Source organism: Oncorhynchus tshawytscha, linkage group LG06 (assembly GCF_018296145.1).
Source record: "Oncorhynchus tshawytscha isolate Ot180627B linkage group LG06, Otsh_v2.0, whole genome shotgun sequence".
NCBI classification, from domain to species: domain Eukaryota; kingdom Metazoa; phylum Chordata; class Actinopteri; order Salmoniformes; family Salmonidae; genus Oncorhynchus; species Oncorhynchus tshawytscha.
In genome coordinates this window covers 15,612,784-15,632,176 of record NC_056434.1, presented here as the reverse complement: position 1 = coordinate 15,632,176, position 19,393 = coordinate 15,612,784, and the positions used below count along the sequence as shown (strand labels likewise).

The following is a 19,393-nucleotide window of genomic DNA, read 5'->3' as shown; positions in this document are numbered from 1 at the left end:
TTAATATCATTATTCATTATTATTGACCACCTGGATGGACCAAGATGTTATACTCGCTTTGAGATCATCTGTTGCAATTATCATATTCATTATTATCAGTTGTTACTCAGGTGGTTTCCCTTTCTCCAATGAAAATCTGTTGCTTCTCGAAATGTCTATTGCCCCTGTGGAGCCAGTTACTTCTCATGTCTCCAATTTCAGTGCAGAGATGTGACATATCATTGTTGCATTACTCCCTACAAAAAAATCCGTTCAAGCAGGAAGTCTTCAGAAGTCTTCAAAAAAGTTATGTTTATTCCATTCTTACACATTTACATATCTAAAACAGCAAGATTTGAGAATACACTATTTGTCCTCATACAACATTGAGTCATCCCGATGGTAGCTGTCGTCCTCGATTCCCTAAAAGCATTTGAGGATGGAGAAGTTGCAAGATGTTCCCCGTGGACACTCGCACAACTTCCCAATTCTTGCACCTTTGCGAACTGCACATTGCTGACCCGCATCAGCATCACACTGTCAACACAGAGAACATACAGCCTACATTTATTTTAGCTGTAGATTGGTCGACTGGAGCCTACTTTAAAATAACACACAGAATAATGGTCCCGCAAAATATAAAAATGTCCATGTTCAGACATATGTCTTACCAAGTTTCTACAAAACAATTCCATTTCAATTAAGTCAATCCTAAAACTATTCCTTACCATGGGAACCCAACCCAACTTCTTCTCATAGGCCGGCATCTGCTTACTCTGTAGTTTTTCAAGAACCTCTTGTAAAGCTTCAAACTAGAGAGTAGAAGAAACATGTTTAGTTTGACATGTTCATATCTATTCTGTCTGCAATGGCAGACTATAAACATATCGCCAATCTAAGTTTCACCATTATGAGGTGTGTATTAACGTCCAATTGAGCAATCAATGTGCGCATGATGTGTGAATTGATATACCTCAAAACCATCCGTCCAAGTTATTGAGCAATGTACCTTTTAGAATCCTATTGGTGGGCCTATATAAAACCCTTAAAATTATTGTATTTTTTTGCGAATAACGAGTATGTTTTTATCTCACCAATTCTTGTTCTTCTTGTGTCTTTATGGGGTCTTCAGGGGAGCGTGTTTCCAGAAATTCGTGGGAGCTGGCCAGCACCACCAACACCGAGCAAGTAGCGCAGAGGATGAGGAGAAGGCTGCCGACCATGGTGCTGAAACGCGCGGAACCTGATTGGAAGTTGATATCAAAGCAGGCGAATCAGTAGGTCTAGGCTAGTATTCTGGCTGGCAGACAACCTGGACCAAGGTTTTATACGTTGCTTTGACATCATCTGCTGCAATATTCATAACACTGAAATTATCGAATTATTTGACATGTAACATTTCCGGGTAAATGTGTTCAAATAGCAAAAGTATAAGCACGTGTACACGCTATTTTTAAAGGGGAACATAACGAACTGAACTCTGGCATTTTGTCTGGCAAAATGGCATTTCCATAAAGGTATTCCCTCCAGGGAATGAAGAAATAGTTTGAGTTGAAGCCCCAAACCAAAATAAGGATTAAGGAGGCTTCAATGTACTTTATTAAGAACACATAGGCTGTGAAAATCACAACAGCACATTGTGAGTTGTTGGCAATATTAGCAGCTATTGTGCATCCTAGACCAAAGCCATAGAAATCTCACAGCTTTACTGCTAAGGAGCCTTTACAAAAAAACTGCCTGTATCTTAACTTCAGTATTCAAATTCCCAATAGATTCTAAATCACTGCTATTTTGAGGGTCCTATGTGTCATCTGATCTTTTGACCATCTACGTCAAACCAGGTCTGCTTCCCATCTCCTCTTGTGTGCATAACCTCATCCTTGACCCAAGGTTTGTTCCAATTGACCCAGTGTCATACCCAGAACACTGCGTCACCCACAGAGATAGACAATACAAAATATACATTTTATGGTGACTGGTGAGGGTTTGTTTGATTTCAGATTCAAATCATTTTAACCACATTTTCTGCATTTAGGCTGCACATATATACTTGATGCAACTGAAAAACGGCATGTTAAACCTTTGTGTGTTATAAAGTATAAACATTTTACTACTCCCTACTCAATAGACATTTCCGAGAAACATGGTTTAATTATTTGGTCTAATATTGACACTATAGTTCTTATGTGCTGAAGAAAACCATGTGGTGAAGCTCAGGGTTAAAGGTGAGGAGATGAAACCATGCGGGGGTGGTTTGAGACATCCAAAAACCTACAGTCCGAAATTACATTTGCAATCATTTTCAACCATTACATTTTATCTACATACAACATGTATAAGAAATGCCAAGGCATGCGATTTGGTTGAATAAATGTTTTCTTGAAAAATAACATTTAAAAAAGAATCCAAACATATTTGAAATGTACAGTAATAAAATAAACTCCCAAAATGAACTTAAACTGACATTAAAAAAAAGCAGGATTAACAATTCATTCATTTTTTTCTCCACTTGACCATAAACTAGCTGTCCCATTATTTTATCCCCCCCCCCAAAAAAAACTTTGGAAAAGCTTTTTCCAACAGTAAAAAAATAAATAATAAAGTGCCAAAAACGTCAAAGTAAAAATATCCTCCCAAAAAGCCTCTTGGAAGTGCTGAGTTAACAGCTTGATGAGCTAGGGTCACCGTACCCTTAACACCATACCCCTATCCACAATCATCTTCTGGTCACGACACCCATCTTCAGTAAGAAAAAAACCTGACAACTGCAATGCATCAGACACAGAGCCCCAACTGGACTACCTCTGTGTAGTACAAGAACATTCAGTCTTTGGAACTCGTCCTGTTTCAAGAGAACAGCTCTTTTCGTCTTCTTCCCCATTCTAGGGTCTTAAGCCAACCTGAAAGGGAAATGGCAGGAAGACAGTTATGAACACTTAATAGTACATAGCCTACCTGTAGAATCCTCAGTCTTGTATCGTAGGTACTAATATGTATCATCATAAGATATTTATTCAGTGTACAATCTTCAGTGACTGCAAAATGTAGGCCTTTACTTCTGTAAGTTCCAAAATAGACCTACAGTTATAATCAATTGCTATAGATCAATATACGTTAGAGCTATCCCGCTTTCTCCAATTAAAATATTACAATTATCCTTTGATAAAGCAGTTGAGTTACAGTGAGTTGGAATTGAAACCATATGAAAGATCACTTTACCTTATTCCTCTGCCCGTTTCTCTTTATGAGCCCTCTTGTGACTTGCCGCTGTCTGCTGCATTGCCTAAGTACCAAAAAGTAACGTTCCATATATCATTACGAAATCAGTTTCCTTTAGTAGTAATTAAATCATGATCTGATAAGAGAGATTTTAAGGTGGACGTCATATCCCATATGAGACTCTGAAATGTTAAATGGGCAGTATTGACATTGACAGTTGCCGCGTTCAAAACAACTGGAAAAATATGAGGTCAAATCACGTCATCAGTGATATTCAGGTCGGAGCTCTAGAAAGAGGCCCAAGTTCCCAAGTTGGAATTCCGAGTTGGATGACCGTTAAAATCGATTTTTCCCCAGTCGGAGCTCATTTATTTATTTCATTTTTCATAGTTCCTTTGAAGTCAGAGATTTCCGAGTTGTTTTGATTGCGGCAATAGAACCTATGAACATAGCAGCGTTTCCATCAATAGGAACAAATGATCTAGAAATGGAAAAGGCTCTTGCTAACCATGTAGCAGCCAGTGTGGTAGCCACACAGGTACCAGGAGAGCAGCATGCTGGATAAGTCTGTAACGGACGAGCCTAGCCCATCGCCAGCATCCACCAGCCCTGCTCGGGGGGGCCATACACACGGTGGAGGTGGAGGAGGAGGCAGGAGTGACAGGAAGTCCTGGAGGAGAATATACCATTATACATTATTACACCAGCAATAAAAATACTCATACAAACTTTGAAGATCTCTTATTTTTAAACACAACCACAACATTTCACAGACATTAAATAATATTACTCTTGCTGGATGTACAGGCTTGAGGTAGCCAGTCTCACACAGGTTGAAGATAGACATGTAGATAAGAGAAACACACACAGCAAACAGCCTCACCAAAGACCCATTGGGCGGTGGCACTGGAGGAAAAAAAGGAAACGGGTGATCATTTGGTTCCCGACTCCGGCCATTTGGTTCCTCTTTCCGACTACTTGGCTTCTTCTTATTCCCCTGCTCATTGCCAAGGTTAAAGCCTTTTCCCTGAAACAACACAGAGAGAAACATACAAATATCACAATGTGTAGTTTGGGACATGCCATAGTGGACAAGTCTGACATGTTTCAATGCAAACGTCCTTATCTGTAAACATCAGACATCAGTAAAGCATAACCATGTGTCAACAATGTATTCCAGACATCCTCAAAGAGAGAATAGCACCCAGACTCACTGGAGGAAACTCAGGTGGTCGAGGTGAGGAAGGCTCCGCTTGTCCCTCTTGTTGAGGTGTCCTCCACTCTCTATCCTTCTTCCAGTCTGCGCTGTTGTTACTAGTGGACCTGAACCCTTCCACAGCCTAGGAGTGAGAAACTTGCCTTACTGGGCTGACCCACGCAGTGCTTCAATATGGAAGTTTTCATGTCACCCGACAAAATGTACATAGAAATGTGCCATAGATGTCATTCTCATTGAAAGCAATTCTAAGAAGCCGTAGATCTGTTCTATATCCACTATTTCAATGCTTCCCGTTCTTGTGTTTTTTTGTTGTTGCGTATTTTACTTTAGTTTTTGTACGCCAGCTTCAGACAGCTGAAAATACTTTATTTTTGGTTATTGGAAAATATATTTCACGATGGTTTAGATGGTACGATGATTCGCTACACTATACTTGCTTGTTTTGTCACAAACTGAAACAAGGCAAACTATTCATCTTTTAGCAACCAGGAAATGGCGGAATGATTTCTGCATACTGCATCTTTAAAGTTTGAAACATCTTACCATCAAACTTTACTTGAACCGTCTGGAGTCTGTCATAAAGGCCACATAAATGAGGGTTCAAGTTAAGTTTGACCCCTTGTTGCACCTTGGCAGTAGCTCTTCCACAGTGCCGTCCCAGGTCATCTGGCGATAGCAGGGTGCTCAGCTCCAGCTCCTCCTCGTTCCCGTAGCCTTCAAACTTCACCCGGCAGCGTTCCCCTCTCATCCACACCAGCACCGCTGGGTAGACCAGGCCATCCTCTGAGTACACAGCACGGCACCGGGAACCCAGCATCCACACCTGGTACAAAATGCCATACATACACACCATAAGGGAGAAATACATTTAATAGACCAGGTAGTAGACCAGTGGTTTTAAGATATTCCTCCCTTCATCAATTCACAGTGAATCTCATGACTTGGAAGAGGCCATCCGCTGACCACATCCCAAAAATCTTTCTCCCGTATAGTGTAACTGATTACTTTTGAGTTTTCCTTTGGGTCAACCGATCCCTTATTTGGCACATCAGTTTCTGAGAGTTTCAACTCTTAAATAATTATAGGCCAATCTCAAAGCTGTCATCCCTGGTGAAAATACTTGAAACCCTTGTAAGTGAACAGCTTAAAGAGTTTTTATTTATTAACTCTATTTTATCAATGTACCAATCGGGCTTCACGAAGAAGCATAGCACAATTACAGCAGCCATGAAGGTTTTAAATGATGAACTGAAGCTATTGCCAAAATCAGCACTGTGTCACTTTTTATTAATCTCTCTAAGGCTTTTGATACAGTTGATCATGCTATACTAAAGGCAGAGATTGTCGAGTGTAGGTCTTTCGGAGCATGCAGTTGCATGGTTTGCTAACTCATACGCAGAAATCCCAGGGGGGACACGACCCACCCATCCTGGGAAAAATATGATTTGTCCCCCCCAATATATCACTGTAAACATAACTATGTAATTTCAATAATATTAATAATACGCAATGAAAGTACTTGTGCTGATTATAGACACTGAATAGCGCGTTTTTACGTTTCAAAAGATTGCGACCCCCCCTTCCTTTGCCTCACAATGGTTTGATCCACTGCCAGTTCTTTAGCTGGCAAGGTAAGAGAGGGTTCCTATCGACTGTCCGAAAGGCACTCAATGCATGTAACTGACATGAGGTTAATCCAGTCAATCGCTCCATATCAATTTTTTTTTTTTATGTTGGCAGGGTTCACACACTAGCTGAATTTGCAGAGCTAGCGCACAAACTAAAGCAAACATTGACTATCAAGCTATCTAGTACCTATTCAATTTGTGGCGTCGTCAAAGATGGAATCTTTGCTATCGTCAGTTTATTCCAAGATCAGCATGCAGCTGTAGTGCTTCAAAGTCCCTGTGATAAGGTTAGCGATAAACTGAACAGAACTACACCCTCTTCTACCATTGTCTAAAATATATTTAATGGTCTCGTTGCAAAAGCTAAATTGTTGCCAGGGAACTTTTTATTTTTTTTATTTCACCTTTATTTAACCAGGTACATACTGGACTGATAAGGAACAGTGCTATAACTATTATTATTAGTAGTAGTATAATGATTTAAACATTTGAACAAGTTGGAACAACCATTCAGTTAACTACTGTACCTATCAATTATCCAGTAGTAGTGATTATGGTTCTTTCAAAGAGCGGTCCTCGTGCTAGCTTGCGACTCTACGTCTTACAGGAACGCGCTCACCGGCCAAGCACACGCACTGTCGTGGATGCAAGGTCCGATCCCACTACTGACACCAATGTAATGAAACAGCAGGGAGCAGGTCTCGAACCCTCGACCTTCTAGCCCGAGGTCCGGCGCGCTATCAACTGTGCCGCAAAAGCATGCTCGTGCGGCAAGGTCGATTTCAGCGCTTATAAACCCAGGGTCGTTACACTGCATTTAACATATTACAACGTAGGCTGTGGTACAGCACTACTTTTGGTGTCCCCCTCAGGAATTGCTCGAGAAAATTTCATGTAATTGTCCCCTCCAAAGTTGATATCAGATTTTCGCGCCTGTGCTAACTATCTGTCTGATAGAACTCAGTGCACTCAATTTGATGGGCTTATGTCTGTTAAATTGTCTGTCTTGAATAGTGTGCCCCAAGGCTCTGTACTTGGTCCTCTCTTATTCATATAAATGATTTAGACAAAAATGTCCAAAATGCACAACTTCATTTTTATGCTGATGATACTGTTATTTACTGTTGTGCCTCGTCTCTTACAAAAGCTTTCCAGAACATGCAAACTGCTTTTTATACTGTTCAACATACCTTGTGTCAATTGAAGCTTATCCTCAATACTGACAAAACTAAACTAATGATGTTTTCTAATGCAAGAAATAGACCTCTAAACCTTTCACCTATTACTACCTGTCAGGGCAAGGAGATTGAGGTTGTAACCTCATATAAATATCTTGGAATTTTAATTAATGACGGCCTCTCTTTTAAATGGCATATTCAACAACTTACAAAAAAATTGAAGCTGAAATTGGGATTTATTTTAGGAATAAGGCCTGTTTTTCTTTTGAAGCCAGAAGGGGGCTAGTATCACTGCAGCCGAAGTGAGTAAGACATTTAAACGTGTTAACCCTCGCAAGGCTGCAGGCCCAGACGGCGTCCCCAGCCGCGCCCTCAGAGCATGCGCAGACCAGCTGGCCGGTGTGTTTACGGACATATTCAATCAATCCCTATACCAGTCTGCTGTTCCCACATGCTTCAAGAGGGCCACCATTGTTCCTGTTCCCAAGAAAGCTAAGGTAACTGAGCTAAACGACTACTTTGAGAGACTAGTCAAGGACCATATCACCTCCACCCTACCTGACACCCTAGACCCACTCCAATTTGCTTACCGCCCAAATAGGTCCACAGACGATGCAATCTCAACCACACTGCACACTGCCCTAACCCATCTGGACAAGAGGAATACCTATGTGAGAATGCTGTTCATCGACTACAGCTCGGCATTCAACACCATAGTACCCTCCAAGCTCGTCATCAAGCTCGAGACCCTGGGTCTCGACCCCGCCCTGTGCAACTGGGTTCTGGACTTCCTGACGGGCCGCCCCCAGGTGGTGAGGGTAGGCAACAACATCTCCTCCCCGCTGATCCTCAACACTGGGGCCCCACAAGGGTGCGTTCTGAGCCCTCTCCTGTACTCCCTGTTCACCCACGACTGCGTGGCCATGCACGCCTCCAACTCAATCATCAAGTTTGCGGACGACACAACAGTGGTAGGCTTGATTACCAACAACGACGAGACGGCCTACAGGGAGGAGGTGAGGGCCCTCGGAGTGTGGTGTCAGGAAAATAACCTCACACTCAACAAAACTAAGGAGATGATTGTGGACTTCAGGAAACAGCAGAGGGAACACCCCCCCATCCACATCGATGGAACAGTAGTGGAGAGGGTAGCAAGTTTTAAGTTCCTCGGCATACACATCACAGACAAACTGAATTGGTCCACTCACACAGACAGCATCGTGAGGAAGGCGCAGCAGCACCTCTTCAACCTCAGGAGGCTGAAGAAATTCGGCTTGTCACCAAAAGCACTCACAAACTTCTACAGATGCACAATCGAGAGCATCCTGGCGGGCTGTATCACCGCCTGGTATGGCAACTGCACCGCCCTCAACCGTAAGGCTCTCCAGAGGGTAGTGAGGTCTGCACAACGCATCACCGGGGCAAACTACCTGCCCTCCAGGACACCTACACCACCCGATGCTACAGGAAGGCCATAAAGATCATCAAGGACATCAACCACCCGAGCCACTGCCTGTTCACCCCGCTGTCATCCAGAAGGCGAGGTCAGTACAGGTGCATCAAAGCTGGGACCGAGAGACTGAAAAACAGCTTCTATCTCAAGGCCATCAGACTGTTAAACAGCCACCACTAACATTGAGTGGCTACTGCCAACACACTGTCAATGACACTGACTCTACTCCAGCCACTTTAATAATGGGAATTGATGGGAAATGATGTAAATATATCACTAGCCACTTTAAAAATGCTACCTTATATAATGTTACTTACCCTACATTATTCATCTCATATGCATACGTAGATACTGTACTCTATATCATCGACTGCATCCTTATGTAATACATGTATCACTAGCCACTTTAACTATGCCACTTGGTTTACATACTCATCTCATATGTATATACTGTACTCGATATCATCTACCGTATCTTGCCTATGCTGCTCTGTACCATCACTCATTCATATATCCTTATGTACATATTCTTTATCCCCTTACACTGTGTATAAGACAGTAGTTTTTTTTTTGGAATTGTTAGTTAGATTACTTGTTCGTTATTACTGCATTGTCGGAACTAGAAGCACAAGCATTTCGCTACACTCGCATTAACATCTGCTAACCATGTGTATGTGACAAATAAAATTTGATTTGATTTGATTTGATCTGCTACATTTATGCCTTTACTAGACTATGGGGATATTTTATATATGAATGCTTCCGCTCTGTGTTTGAGATCAATTGACACTCTTTACCATGGCACTTTGAGATTTATTTTAAACTGCAAAACCCTTACGCGCCACTGCACTTTGTATACCAGGGTTGGCTGGCCTTCTCTAGGTTTACTACCTTTTTATTTGTGCATTTTCATTTTTCCGAAATGTGGTGGGTACTCTTCATTCGCTGGACTTTATCCGGCTAACTGTTCCAAATGTCCCAACTGAATTTGGTAAAAGGGCTTTTATGTACAATGCGCCATCGTCTTGGAACACCCTACAAAATACTTTTAAACTGGAAGAACTTGTCCCGATTGGTGTTTTTAAATCACAGATGAAGGATTTTGAGGCTGATTCCCTGACCCGTCAATGTTTTAATTTGCTGTTTTATACTCTTGTGAATTCAATGGTTTTTACTAGATTACTAGTAGTTTTTCATGTTTGTCTGTCTGTAATTTTTTTGTAATGACATGGTGCTGCCTATCTTGGCCAGGGCGCTCTTGAAAAAGAGATTTTAATCTCAATGAGCCCTTCCTGGTTAAATAAAGGTTAAATAAATAAAAACGTTTCTGTGGATTGTCTGCAAGCTTCTCATCGCTCTCCTTTTCATCGCTCTGAAAGATAAAGATGAAACAAAGGAGATTACTCAGGATTCAATGTTGGAAAATTGTTCTTCGGATTAAGACATTCATGTTATTTGTTTTTGGTTTGAGGACATCTCTCCCATCAATTCACAAGGGGTACATTTCTTGATATGGAAGGGACCATATCCCACAAATCGTATTCTTCCAAATAGCCTAACAGTTTTGATTCAGACAGTTTCGGTGGGTTGTCTCCATGCTTCTCATCCCTCTCTTTTTCATCATTACAGCTCTAAAGAATGAAACAAAGACAAAGGAAATAATTCAGGATTTGTTATTGGACCATTGTTCTTCTGATGAAAACATGGAGACATTCATGCTAGGGCTATTTGGTTTTTTACTTTGGAATGTATCCATTTATCAATTTAACTTTGTTTTTTACTCATCAAACTACATAATGGTAATAATTTATTATAATGGTAAATCTCTGTTGTTATACTAGGTAAATTAAGATGTAGCCTAGGCCTATTCACAATACAGGTGAATGCATACTCAATGAGTGTGTGCATGCATTGAGTTATCAATCTTGTTTTTGCTGATTTTATGAGGCTACAGATGAAATATAATCTGTTTACCTTCCATTTGGGACTTTTGTTATTGTTCTGATCAACAACATTTGTATAGAAGAAGCAATCACTTATTTTATAAAAGTGTGCACTGTCTCTTTAAGACCCATGATGTCATTCACACACCAAGTCAGTTTGAGGCTAGAGCAAAGATGTTCTTGACTGGGAGAGACAAAGTGAATGAATACAGTTTTTGGTGACAATCAGCAATATTTTGCATTGTGGTTTGCATATTATCCCAAACAAGGGACTAGGGTAGTGAATTGATGTTGATGTTGACTTCAGTGTAAGCTAGCAAGGAAAGGTAGCCTGCAAAGCTGGATGCTACCGGTATCTTCTTGCACTGTAGTGTTCTAGCCTGTAATGGACATTGTTTTGGGAACAGTAATTAGTGGTTTCAAAATGTCTACCTGCCATGTTTTATTATTAAAATGTGTTAACTTTTGTGCAGCATAAGTGGTTCCGCATGTCAGGCTAGAGCTAGCCATGAGTAAGTGGAGCAGGCACGGTGCTCTCGAGCTATAAGGGAACAGACCTGATCCTCTCTCAATCAGTAGACCAGGTGACACACATTTGACAGAAGTACCGAAAGTAATACAAGTTCTAGTGACAAACTGTTTTTCATGTTCTAGTTTCAGTATACCGTGCAACACTATTGCCTATGACTCACCCGTTTCTCCTTCCGGGGCTGGTCAGCAGCTTCAGGTAGCATGGCGCTCAGGTCCATCTCTTCCTCATTTCCATAGTTGTCAAACTTCACCTTGCAGCGCTCCCCCTCCAACCAGACCAGGGTGGCAGGATAAACCCGCCCATCCTCTGACCACACAGCCTTGCAGTGGGACCCTATCTCCCACTGCTCAAAGAATCACAGATAGAAAGCGCATTAAGAAAAAGATTCAAGCTTTATACACCACAAAAATGTCAGTCTTCCATCTATAGACTAACTGATTACCTTTAAGTTTGCCTTTGGGTCAAACGGTCCCTTACTTGGCACACAAGATTCTGAGAGTTTCTGTGGATTGTCTGCAAGCTTCTCATCGCTCTCCTTTTCATCGCTCTGAAGGATAAAGATGAAAGGAGATTATTCAGGATTCAGTATTGGAGAATTGTTCTTCTGATTAAGACATTCATGTTAATTGTTTTTGGTTTGAGGACATCTCTCTCATCATCAGTTCATAAGGGGTCAATTTCATGACATGGAAGGGACCATCCTCTGACCACATGCCACAAATCGTATTCTTCCATATAGCCTAACAGTTATGATTCAGACAGTTTCTTGTTCATCATTACAGCTCTAAAGGATGAAACAAAGACAAAGGAAATGATTCAGGATTTCTTATTGGATCATTGTTCTACTGATGAAAATATGGAGACATTCACACGAGGCCTAGTTGTTTTCGGTTTTAACACATGCCCACCAATGTCCCCATCATCAGTTCACAAGGAGTATATCTTGTGACTTAGAAGGGGCCATCTGACCACATAGCATTAAGAGAATCAGAGACCAAAAATCATGAGGAAAAGCTTCAAGCCTACACACACCAAAAACATTTGTGTTCCATCTATTGACTACCTTTGAGTTTGCCCTTGGGTCAACTGTTTCCAGACTTGGCACACAAGATTCAGACAGTTCTGACTCAAACAGTTTCTGTAGATTGGGGAGAAGCTTTGTGACACTCTCTTTTTCGATGTTTGAGCTCTGAAGGATAAATGAAACAAATGAGAGTCATTAGGTTGATATTCATGTATTGTTTTGGGTTTCAAACCATTCCAACCACCATCGATTCACAAGGGAGAAAATCTCATGGTGTTTCCCTTTCCCATTATTATCCTGAATAAAATGTTTTAGCTAAGTAACAAACTACACCAGAGCCATGTATTTAGATTTTTTTTTTCTTAAATACATGGATCTGCAGTCTGCACTACACTAACTCTATCTTAACCACATATAGGGGAAGGAGCTTATCCACCCACTAATATACTTGTCAAACTTTACCCGAAATGTTTGAAGGGCTTCGTTAAAGGACTTTACCAGTGCCGAGTTGTCAGTAACCACATACCCTTAATTCTACATCAAACAGAAACTAAAATCAATGCTAATTTAATAAGAAAGTACCTAGCTAGCCAGCCGTCAACTTTATCAGTGGCTAACGTTAGCTAGCCTCATCAACATCTTGGTGAAGGGAGATAGCTTGCTAGCTATGCTATAAAACCCTTACCTCGACTCCTTCACTTCGTAATACAATACTTGCTGGACATTCAGCCATAACTGTTAAGTTGAATGAAACACACGTATTGACTTATTGTAGGTTGTTTCAAATGTAGAAACAAAAGCATTGATTACATTAAATTCCCGCGAGTGTCTCAAAAGCTGCAGCGCACCATGTGTATGATACAGTGCATTCTGGGAATTGTAGTTCTTAAATGGCTGTGTATTAATGGTTGCAATGGCGCCCCTTTTGCAATGGCGCCCCTTGTGGAACCGCAACATACCGTTCACATTATTATGACAGTATAGTAAATTATTCTGCACCCGGATGCAAAATAGGCTACCATATGGTAGAATCAGAATGAGCAAGTTCTAAAGCCTTTATATAGCAGCAATATATCGTATAACCCAAAGGCTATAACAGATTGCTTTTGGTTATGGCTTTCTTGGCTATTAACTGGAGTAGGCCTACTCAAAGTCATGCAAGTAACACATCGGGCCACTATGCTAGATAGCCTATAGGCTACAGCCAAAATGTGACCATGCATGTTCCTACCCTCCTCCATCCATATCCTCTAGCCGCATCCACCCATTCAATTCAAAGCATTCCATTAGACCAAGGTATTTCATTCTGTTTTAGTATGCGCCGCTCACAATTACCATCTTAAACCGGGGAAAGTGTCAAGGCGAACTATATCGTGTCTGTGAGCTGTCCTACTTAATTTACTGGACAGCGGGGGTCCACCGAGGAGACAGGAGACATGCCAATAGGCTAGTCAACAGCATTTAGCCATAATATACGAATTACCGTAGGTTCGAAAAACCGCAGTGAGCTCCCCAAGGCGTCTTTCCATGCATTCCAATAAAGTGAAGAATGTGAGACGTGTGTATTGCCTGATGCAGGCCTACACTCTAAAAATAAAATGTTAATCGAGTATCCTTTAGGGGTTCTTCAAATTGAAACAGTGGGAGAACCCCTATAAATTCTTCGAAAAACTATTTAAAATTATTTTTCAAGGAACCCCTTTTATTGGATCCTCGAATAACCTTTTGGGGTACATTTTATAACTACCCTGATGTCCTTTCAAATTCAAAACCAAATGTTTCAGTTGGGCAGTTAGGTTCCTGCAAGAACCCGCACCAATTAAGAAGGTTCCTCGATTAACCCCACCTATGGTGTTCTTGGAATAACCTTTTGGGGACAATGTTCAGTGCCTGGTATCTATTTGGGAATCTAGCATTTCACACTAAATTAATATAATCAAATAGACCATGGGGACAATGATCAACCGCAACTTGATAACAGCAGTAGGCCTGGTGCAGTTCAGGTTTGATAGGCCTATCGTAAATTGGAAAGCGATTGGAAAGGCTAATCTTGAACTGTGAATTGCGCAGTTTTAATTAAATCAAATTGTAGCCCACTAGTCCCCAAAGGCTACAGTAGGCTATCGATACTACCTCTAATCATTATAATAGAAAGCATAAAACAGATAATCTTCTCATGATCAACATGTCATGTATTGACCACTTTGTAATAGTTAATCATTCTCTTGATTCGTTTTTCGGCTGATTATGTTTTTTGACGAATAGGCCTAGGGGTTATTGCTAAGGCTACTTGATCATTAGTAGTATTTATGGGTCCGGGACTCGTAGGGCATCTGTGTGAAACACTAGTAACAGATGAAAGGGGAAAGTTGATATTTGCTCGAATCCTTATGCAGCCATTCCGACCGGGCTCTTTTTATTAGGGGGTAATTGCATCGTTTTTTGTCTCAATTTATCGTGGTACACTCAAAAACATTGGGGTTCAACAATGGTTCTTCTAAGATCCTCAAAGTTCCTCGAAGAACCTTAGGGTTCTTGTCTCCAAGGAACAAGTCAATCTTCACACTTGATATAAACTCCAGCTCGAGTAAACTGCTTTTTCAATATCAGTCTTCGAGAGTGTAGCTATTCAGTTGACGACTAAGTGGCGCTCCACGCTAAGAAGAATGACGTTTTAGTACAGCCTCAATATACAAAAGGCATTCTGATAGAGCACTGTTATTGCACTCTCATTGTGAGTTTTGAGCAGTACTATTAAAATATGTATTCCTTGAAGTTGAACAATAACATGGGTTAGTCTTTATTTATTGAAAAGTGATACATTTATACAAATTCATACAAGTGAACTGTCTAAAATGGGTTTAATCTCCAGAGTATCTACATAATCTGCACTAATGTGGTTTTTGTAATAAAACGTGAGAGCTTGGTTTGGGTCTCATGAAACAATTCAGCAAGGGGCATAAGGGAGAACAATAAGATTTGCAAAGTGTGACAAGGTTTGTTCCACAAAATGAGTGCCTTTTATGTCCCTTTGATATTTTAGGTAGAAATTGTGCACAAATACTGAATTACAAAGCCTATTGTATTAAATGATGTGCCCTTTAATATAGACCACATGGAATATTCAATAAATATGATTTTTAATATGAATAAAGACTTGCTAAAGTGCCCAAATTCAGCATTTTGATTTGTACCTCTGTGCATCCTCTGTGACTTCTAGGAAGATTTTAACCCCCTTAACCCCAACATTATCCATTTTGGGGGGGCTTTGACAAAGTAATTTCTGAAGATTATAATTTATTTCATGTGATTAGTGATTCATTTTCTGGTGTTTGTGGTTAAACCTGTTACCCAAAGATAGACAGGCTAGAAATGTTTGAACAATAAACAATAAATCAATAAAACATGTACATTTGCATTCAACTGCCCCTCTGTTGCACATAACAAGATTCCATTCCCCCTGTCACAAGGGGATTTATGGCTGATTTAAGATGAAGTTGTCAACTCTGTTATTAAGTCAACCCGGTTACTTTATTTTTCACTTAATAGGCACTTACTATAGTAATTTGTTTACTTAACCTCTTGATATGGGAATACGATTCATTCCTCAAGTTCAACATGTGCTCTTTATGACAGAATATAACATTTTGGTGAAATAAACGGGTTTTTTCCCCACCAAGTTACAATACTCAAAAGGCACCTAATTAGTGGAACGACCCACGTGTTCCAACTTGCAGTTTCGGTGCGATGCAGCACAGAGCAGCACTTGCAGTTTCGGTGCGATGCAGCACTGAGTCCACTGAGGGGCGACTAATGGTTAACGTTCTGAATGTCAGAAACTACTATTATTTCTTACCATCATCATACTGTATAGAATAGGAACTATAAATATATAATTACAATCTATTCAATATTATAGGATACATAGATTTGTACATGTTGGCATATGCTATAAACCAATGCACATATAGCAACAATATAATAATCCTTCATCATCGATAGGCATGTAGTCTACAGTAAACTTTCATGCAATGTAGATGGATGGAATAAATTATAATTGAGACGAATGCAGTAGCCCTAGTTAACCTTTATTCTGTCTGTGAGGTGAGATTTCGTAACAGATTGATTGGATAAGATCCACTAACAGCTTGTAAACACTGATCCTGTGACTACGATAAAATTATACACGGTGGAACTAGGATTGCTTGGTACAGGTGATGAAAGTTCCAGATATTATGAGTTCACTACAGAAATCCGGGCACATTCTAGAAGATAGATGACTTGTCTTTCAGGAAAAAAGTAATTTACACTGGTTTAACTGGATGTGGTCGCATCTTGATATAAGCATTTCGCTGCACCTGTAATAACATCTGCAAAATGTGGTGGTCGCGACAAGTACAATTTTATTTTATGTATTGTATAATCAAGACCACACATTGTTGCATTTGATTTACCACGAGGGAGGTCAGGTGCTATGGTAACAAAGATGGACGTTAACAATTTACCCCTCTGCAAGCTCCTCTGACTACAACAATTGTATTTTTGCCATAAAAAAAGTTTTGTGTAAAAAAATGTAATGGAACAATATATGTAATGGAACAATGTATATAAAATCAAACACACGTTCATAGAGATGCTCACAGTGATCTTGCATATTGGCCTACCATATTCCGATAGGCTCAGACAACCCCAGTATGAAGAAATACGCAGCAATAGAAAAACTAAGGAAATTCCATGGCACTCGTAAACAAACTGATACTTAGCGAGGGAGGTGGGGGATTCTCTGAAAGAGCCCACGTGGCTCCCGAATTACGTTGGCGTATACAGCCAATTATTGAAAAGAGTGGGGATTCTAGTACACCAATGAACCAATCAGGGAAGTAGTGGCTGAGTAAAGCCACGCCTAGCATGAGCGTGGATATAACCCTTGAGTTTTGCACTGTTGTATCAGAAACAACTGAGCCACAGTCAGAACTATTAGAAGGATTTTGCAATTCAACAGCGAGCGAGTTTACACTGAAACACTGCAAGGGAACCTATACCGTATTGGATTACTGATTTGCCAAGGACGCTCTGTAAACCTTGATTCGGGAATATACTCATTGGAGATTATCCTTGTGGATTATACAATTAACGAATTTCAATATGACTCTGGAAGAACTGGGATGCAATATCACTGAGAAAAAGTAAGTTATTGCACATTTGTCGCGCAGAATAGCCCACAGCTTGCTGTATGCATAGTGTGTGCATTGACAATCGGCTAGATGGTTTGGCAGTGGAACGTGAAATATAGCCTCAGCACTGAATAGTGCCCAGTTCATCAGTTTAAAGTAGCCTATTCGCAATTGTGGTGCATGACTAACAGAATGTATTTTTCTTGAAGGATGGAGACCGTGAGTCAAGCACTAGAAGAGCTGCTGGTGGCAGCGCAGCAACAAGACTGCCTGACTTTGGGAGTCTACGAGTCTGCAAAACTGATGAATGTGTAAGTGTTATTGTAAATTCTATCATATTATTGCCCATTTCGTAATATGGGTCAATGCAACATAGCTGCAACCATGATGCGCTATTTTTATATATTTGCTAAATGGAAAATATAATTAATGTGCTATTCTTTCTTTCTGCAGAGATCCTGATAGTGTAGTCTTGTGTGTTCTGGCGACGGATGAGGAAGACGAGGATGACATCGCACTGCAGATTCACTTCACGCTCATCCAAGCCTTCTGCTGCGACAACGACATCAACATACTGAGAGTCTCGGGCATCAGGCGCCTCGCTCAGGTTCTTGGCGAGCCAAGCACCGTTGACAGCAACGGCAACGAGCCCAAAGATCTGCACTGCATCCTTGTCACTGTAAGTACAGCCTGCTGTCTTCTTATTTTGATTACATTGAATGCGCAAAAGGCCTCGAGCATAGTTATTAATCTTGTGCTTTTTGTTAATATTGAATACATCAAAATAATCGAAATTCCCTAATGTCATCATGATTTTCTCATTGAAGACATACCTAACGATATCTCCCACTTTTTGTCTACAGAACACCCAGTGCCAATCTCTGAAATGCCAAGCGTTACAGGACGTGGGCAACTACTGCGAGGAGAGCCGCTGCAAGAACCAGTGGGTGCCTTATCTGGCCCTGCAGGAGCGCTGAACTAACGACCCTTGCTGAGAAACGTGAAAGTAAACAAGTCGTGAAACTAAACAAGTCGTAATTCTTCAAGAATGAGAAAGGCATTCAAGGGGCATTATCGATAGGCCTGTGTCTGCCTACCCCTTGCCGCTACCCAGTGACGGAGCTGGGAATGCGCATGTTCCAAGGGACAATGCACATGCATCCATAACGCATCGGACCCCAGTTCTCATCCTCTGCGGAAAGGAAAAGTATCCGCTGGAGCGGGGAGTAAAGACGAACAGTAGAGAAGACTTACTGCTGTTTGCCCAGCCATTTTGGAGCAACCGTGGGCGGCAGCATAGCGTGGGAACTGATTTGCAGTTTCGTTTATGCAGAGGAGGGACAAAGCAACATAATCACTGAGAATACAGACTTGAAACTGGGTTTAACCCTATGCTATCCGACGTGGAAGTCGGGGTATTTATGATGAAATGCAATGTGAATGACTTCAGTGCTCTACTGTTGGATGTTATGAGCATTGAAGAAGTGTCTTCAGAGCAACAATGCCTATGGATTGTTATTGTGTGAAATATATCGATCAGGTATTCTGGCTACACTCATAGCCCAATGTCTGTCAGTTAAGAGGGTCAAAACTTTGCCACAATGTATTTGACATTGACACATCAAACTAATGTATTGTTATTATTTAAGTTGAACTGAGTAATATATGACAGTGAACTAACTGCATTGCTGAATTTAATGTTAAACCTATTTGAATAAATTATTGAACTGAACGTTTTAATTCTCTGAGTGCTTTATCTTGTGGGAAAGGGGGGTGCAATACTGTAATACTGTACAGTAGGACCTAACCTAGGACTACGGTACAGTATTGTACATTCTGGACTTCACTCCAGCTGTGAATCAATCAGACAGTAATTAGTAGGCCTATACATAATACCTGCTTGATTAGGCAATACATTATTTTATATTCACCATCCTAATGTATATGAACTATGTTATAACTAATGTTATAACTAACTAATGTCTTGCTATTGCTCACCAAAATGTTTGCTTCACAACACCAGTATTACATGCAATCTTACACT

At 40.7% G+C, this 19,393-nt stretch overlaps 3 protein-coding genes across 6 annotated transcripts; 1 reads left to right on the top strand and 2 right to left on the bottom strand.

Annotated features, from left to right (window-relative positions):
• Window positions 1-271: 271 nt before the first annotated feature.
• cart1 (cocaine- and amphetamine-regulated transcript 1) lies at window positions 272-1,466 on the bottom strand. The gene is made up of 3 exons (XM_024423056.2): window positions 1,074-1,466; window positions 708-791; window positions 272-516 (listed from the first exon to the last, which is right to left on the bottom strand). Exons 1-3 carry the CDS (start codon window positions 1,200-1,202, stop codon window positions 403-405), a joined length of 327 nt encoding a protein of 108 aa, XP_024278824.1. The 5' UTR covers window positions 1,203-1,466; the 3' UTR covers window positions 272-402.
• Window positions 1,467-1,560: 94 nt separating this feature from the next.
• LOC112252103 (survival motor neuron protein) lies at window positions 1,561-16,926 on the bottom strand. Of its 4 annotated transcripts, none has more exons than XM_024423053.2 (10): window positions 16,840-16,926; window positions 12,215-12,340; window positions 11,594-11,698; window positions 11,312-11,494; window positions 5,046-5,240; window positions 4,413-4,538; window positions 4,082-4,225; window positions 3,707-3,868; window positions 3,199-3,262; window positions 1,561-2,879 (listed from the first exon to the last, which is right to left on the bottom strand). In XM_024423053.2, exons 1-9 carry the CDS (start codon window positions 16,840-16,842, stop codon window positions 3,200-3,202), a joined length of 1,107 nt encoding a protein of 368 aa, XP_024278821.1. In that variant the 5' UTR covers window positions 16,843-16,926; the 3' UTR covers window positions 1,561-2,879; window position 3,199. The 4 variants fall into 4 exon arrangements, with proteins under 4 accessions (XP_024278821.1, XP_024278820.1, XP_024278822.1 ...); XM_024423052.2 differs by lacking the exon at window positions 16,840-16,926 and adding an exon at window positions 12,861-13,036; XM_024423054.2 differs by lacking the exon at window positions 12,215-12,340 and having other exon boundaries at window positions 16,840-16,924.
• A 189-nt stretch (window positions 16,927-17,115) lies between these two features.
• On the top strand, window positions 17,116-19,081 carry LOC112252104 (growth arrest and DNA damage-inducible protein GADD45 beta). The gene is made up of 4 exons (XM_024423055.2): window positions 17,116-17,361; window positions 17,559-17,660; window positions 17,803-18,028; window positions 18,213-19,081. Exons 1-4 carry the CDS (start codon window positions 17,321-17,323, stop codon window positions 18,324-18,326), a joined length of 483 nt encoding a protein of 160 aa, XP_024278823.1. The 5' UTR covers window positions 17,116-17,320; the 3' UTR covers window positions 18,327-19,081.
• The last annotated feature ends 312 nt before the right edge of the window (window positions 19,082-19,393 follow it).

Excerpts from the sequence above, each read along its gene's own strand:
- cart1 (XM_024423056.2), bottom strand. The coding sequence starts at position 1,202 with ATGGTCGGCAGCCTTCTCCTCATCCTCTGCGCTACTTGCTCGGTGTTG. Across the intron at positions 792-1,073 it reads CACAAGAAGAACAAGAATTG|TTTGAAGCTTTACAAGAGGT; the intron begins GTGAGATAAAAA and ends TCTACTCTCTAG. Across the intron at positions 517-707 it reads AGTTGGGTTGGGTTCCCATG|TGTGATGCTGATGCGGGTCA; the intron begins GTAAGGAATAGT and ends CTGTGTTGACAG.
- LOC112252103 (XM_024423052.2), bottom strand. The coding sequence starts at position 12,908 with ATGGCTGAATGTCCAGCAAGTATTGTATTACGAAGTGAAGGAGTCGAG. Across the intron at positions 11,699-12,214 it reads ACCCAAGGGCAAACTCAAAG|AGCGATGAAAAGGAGAGCGA; the intron begins GTAGTCAATAGA and ends TTTATCCTTCAG. Across the intron at positions 4,539-5,045 it reads GTGGAAGAGCTACTGCCAAG|GCTGTGGAAGGGTTCAGGTC; the intron begins GTGCAACAAGGG and ends TCTCACTCCTAG.
- LOC112252104 (XM_024423055.2), top strand. The coding sequence starts at position 17,321 with ATGACTCTGGAAGAACTGGGATGCAATATCACTGAGAAAAA. Across the intron at positions 17,362-17,558 it reads TGCAATATCACTGAGAAAAA|GATGGAGACCGTGAGTCAAG; the intron begins GTAAGTTATTGC and ends TTTTTCTTGAAG. Across the intron at positions 17,661-17,802 it reads TCTGCAAAACTGATGAATGT|AGATCCTGATAGTGTAGTCT; the intron begins GTAAGTGTTATT and ends TTCTTTCTGCAG.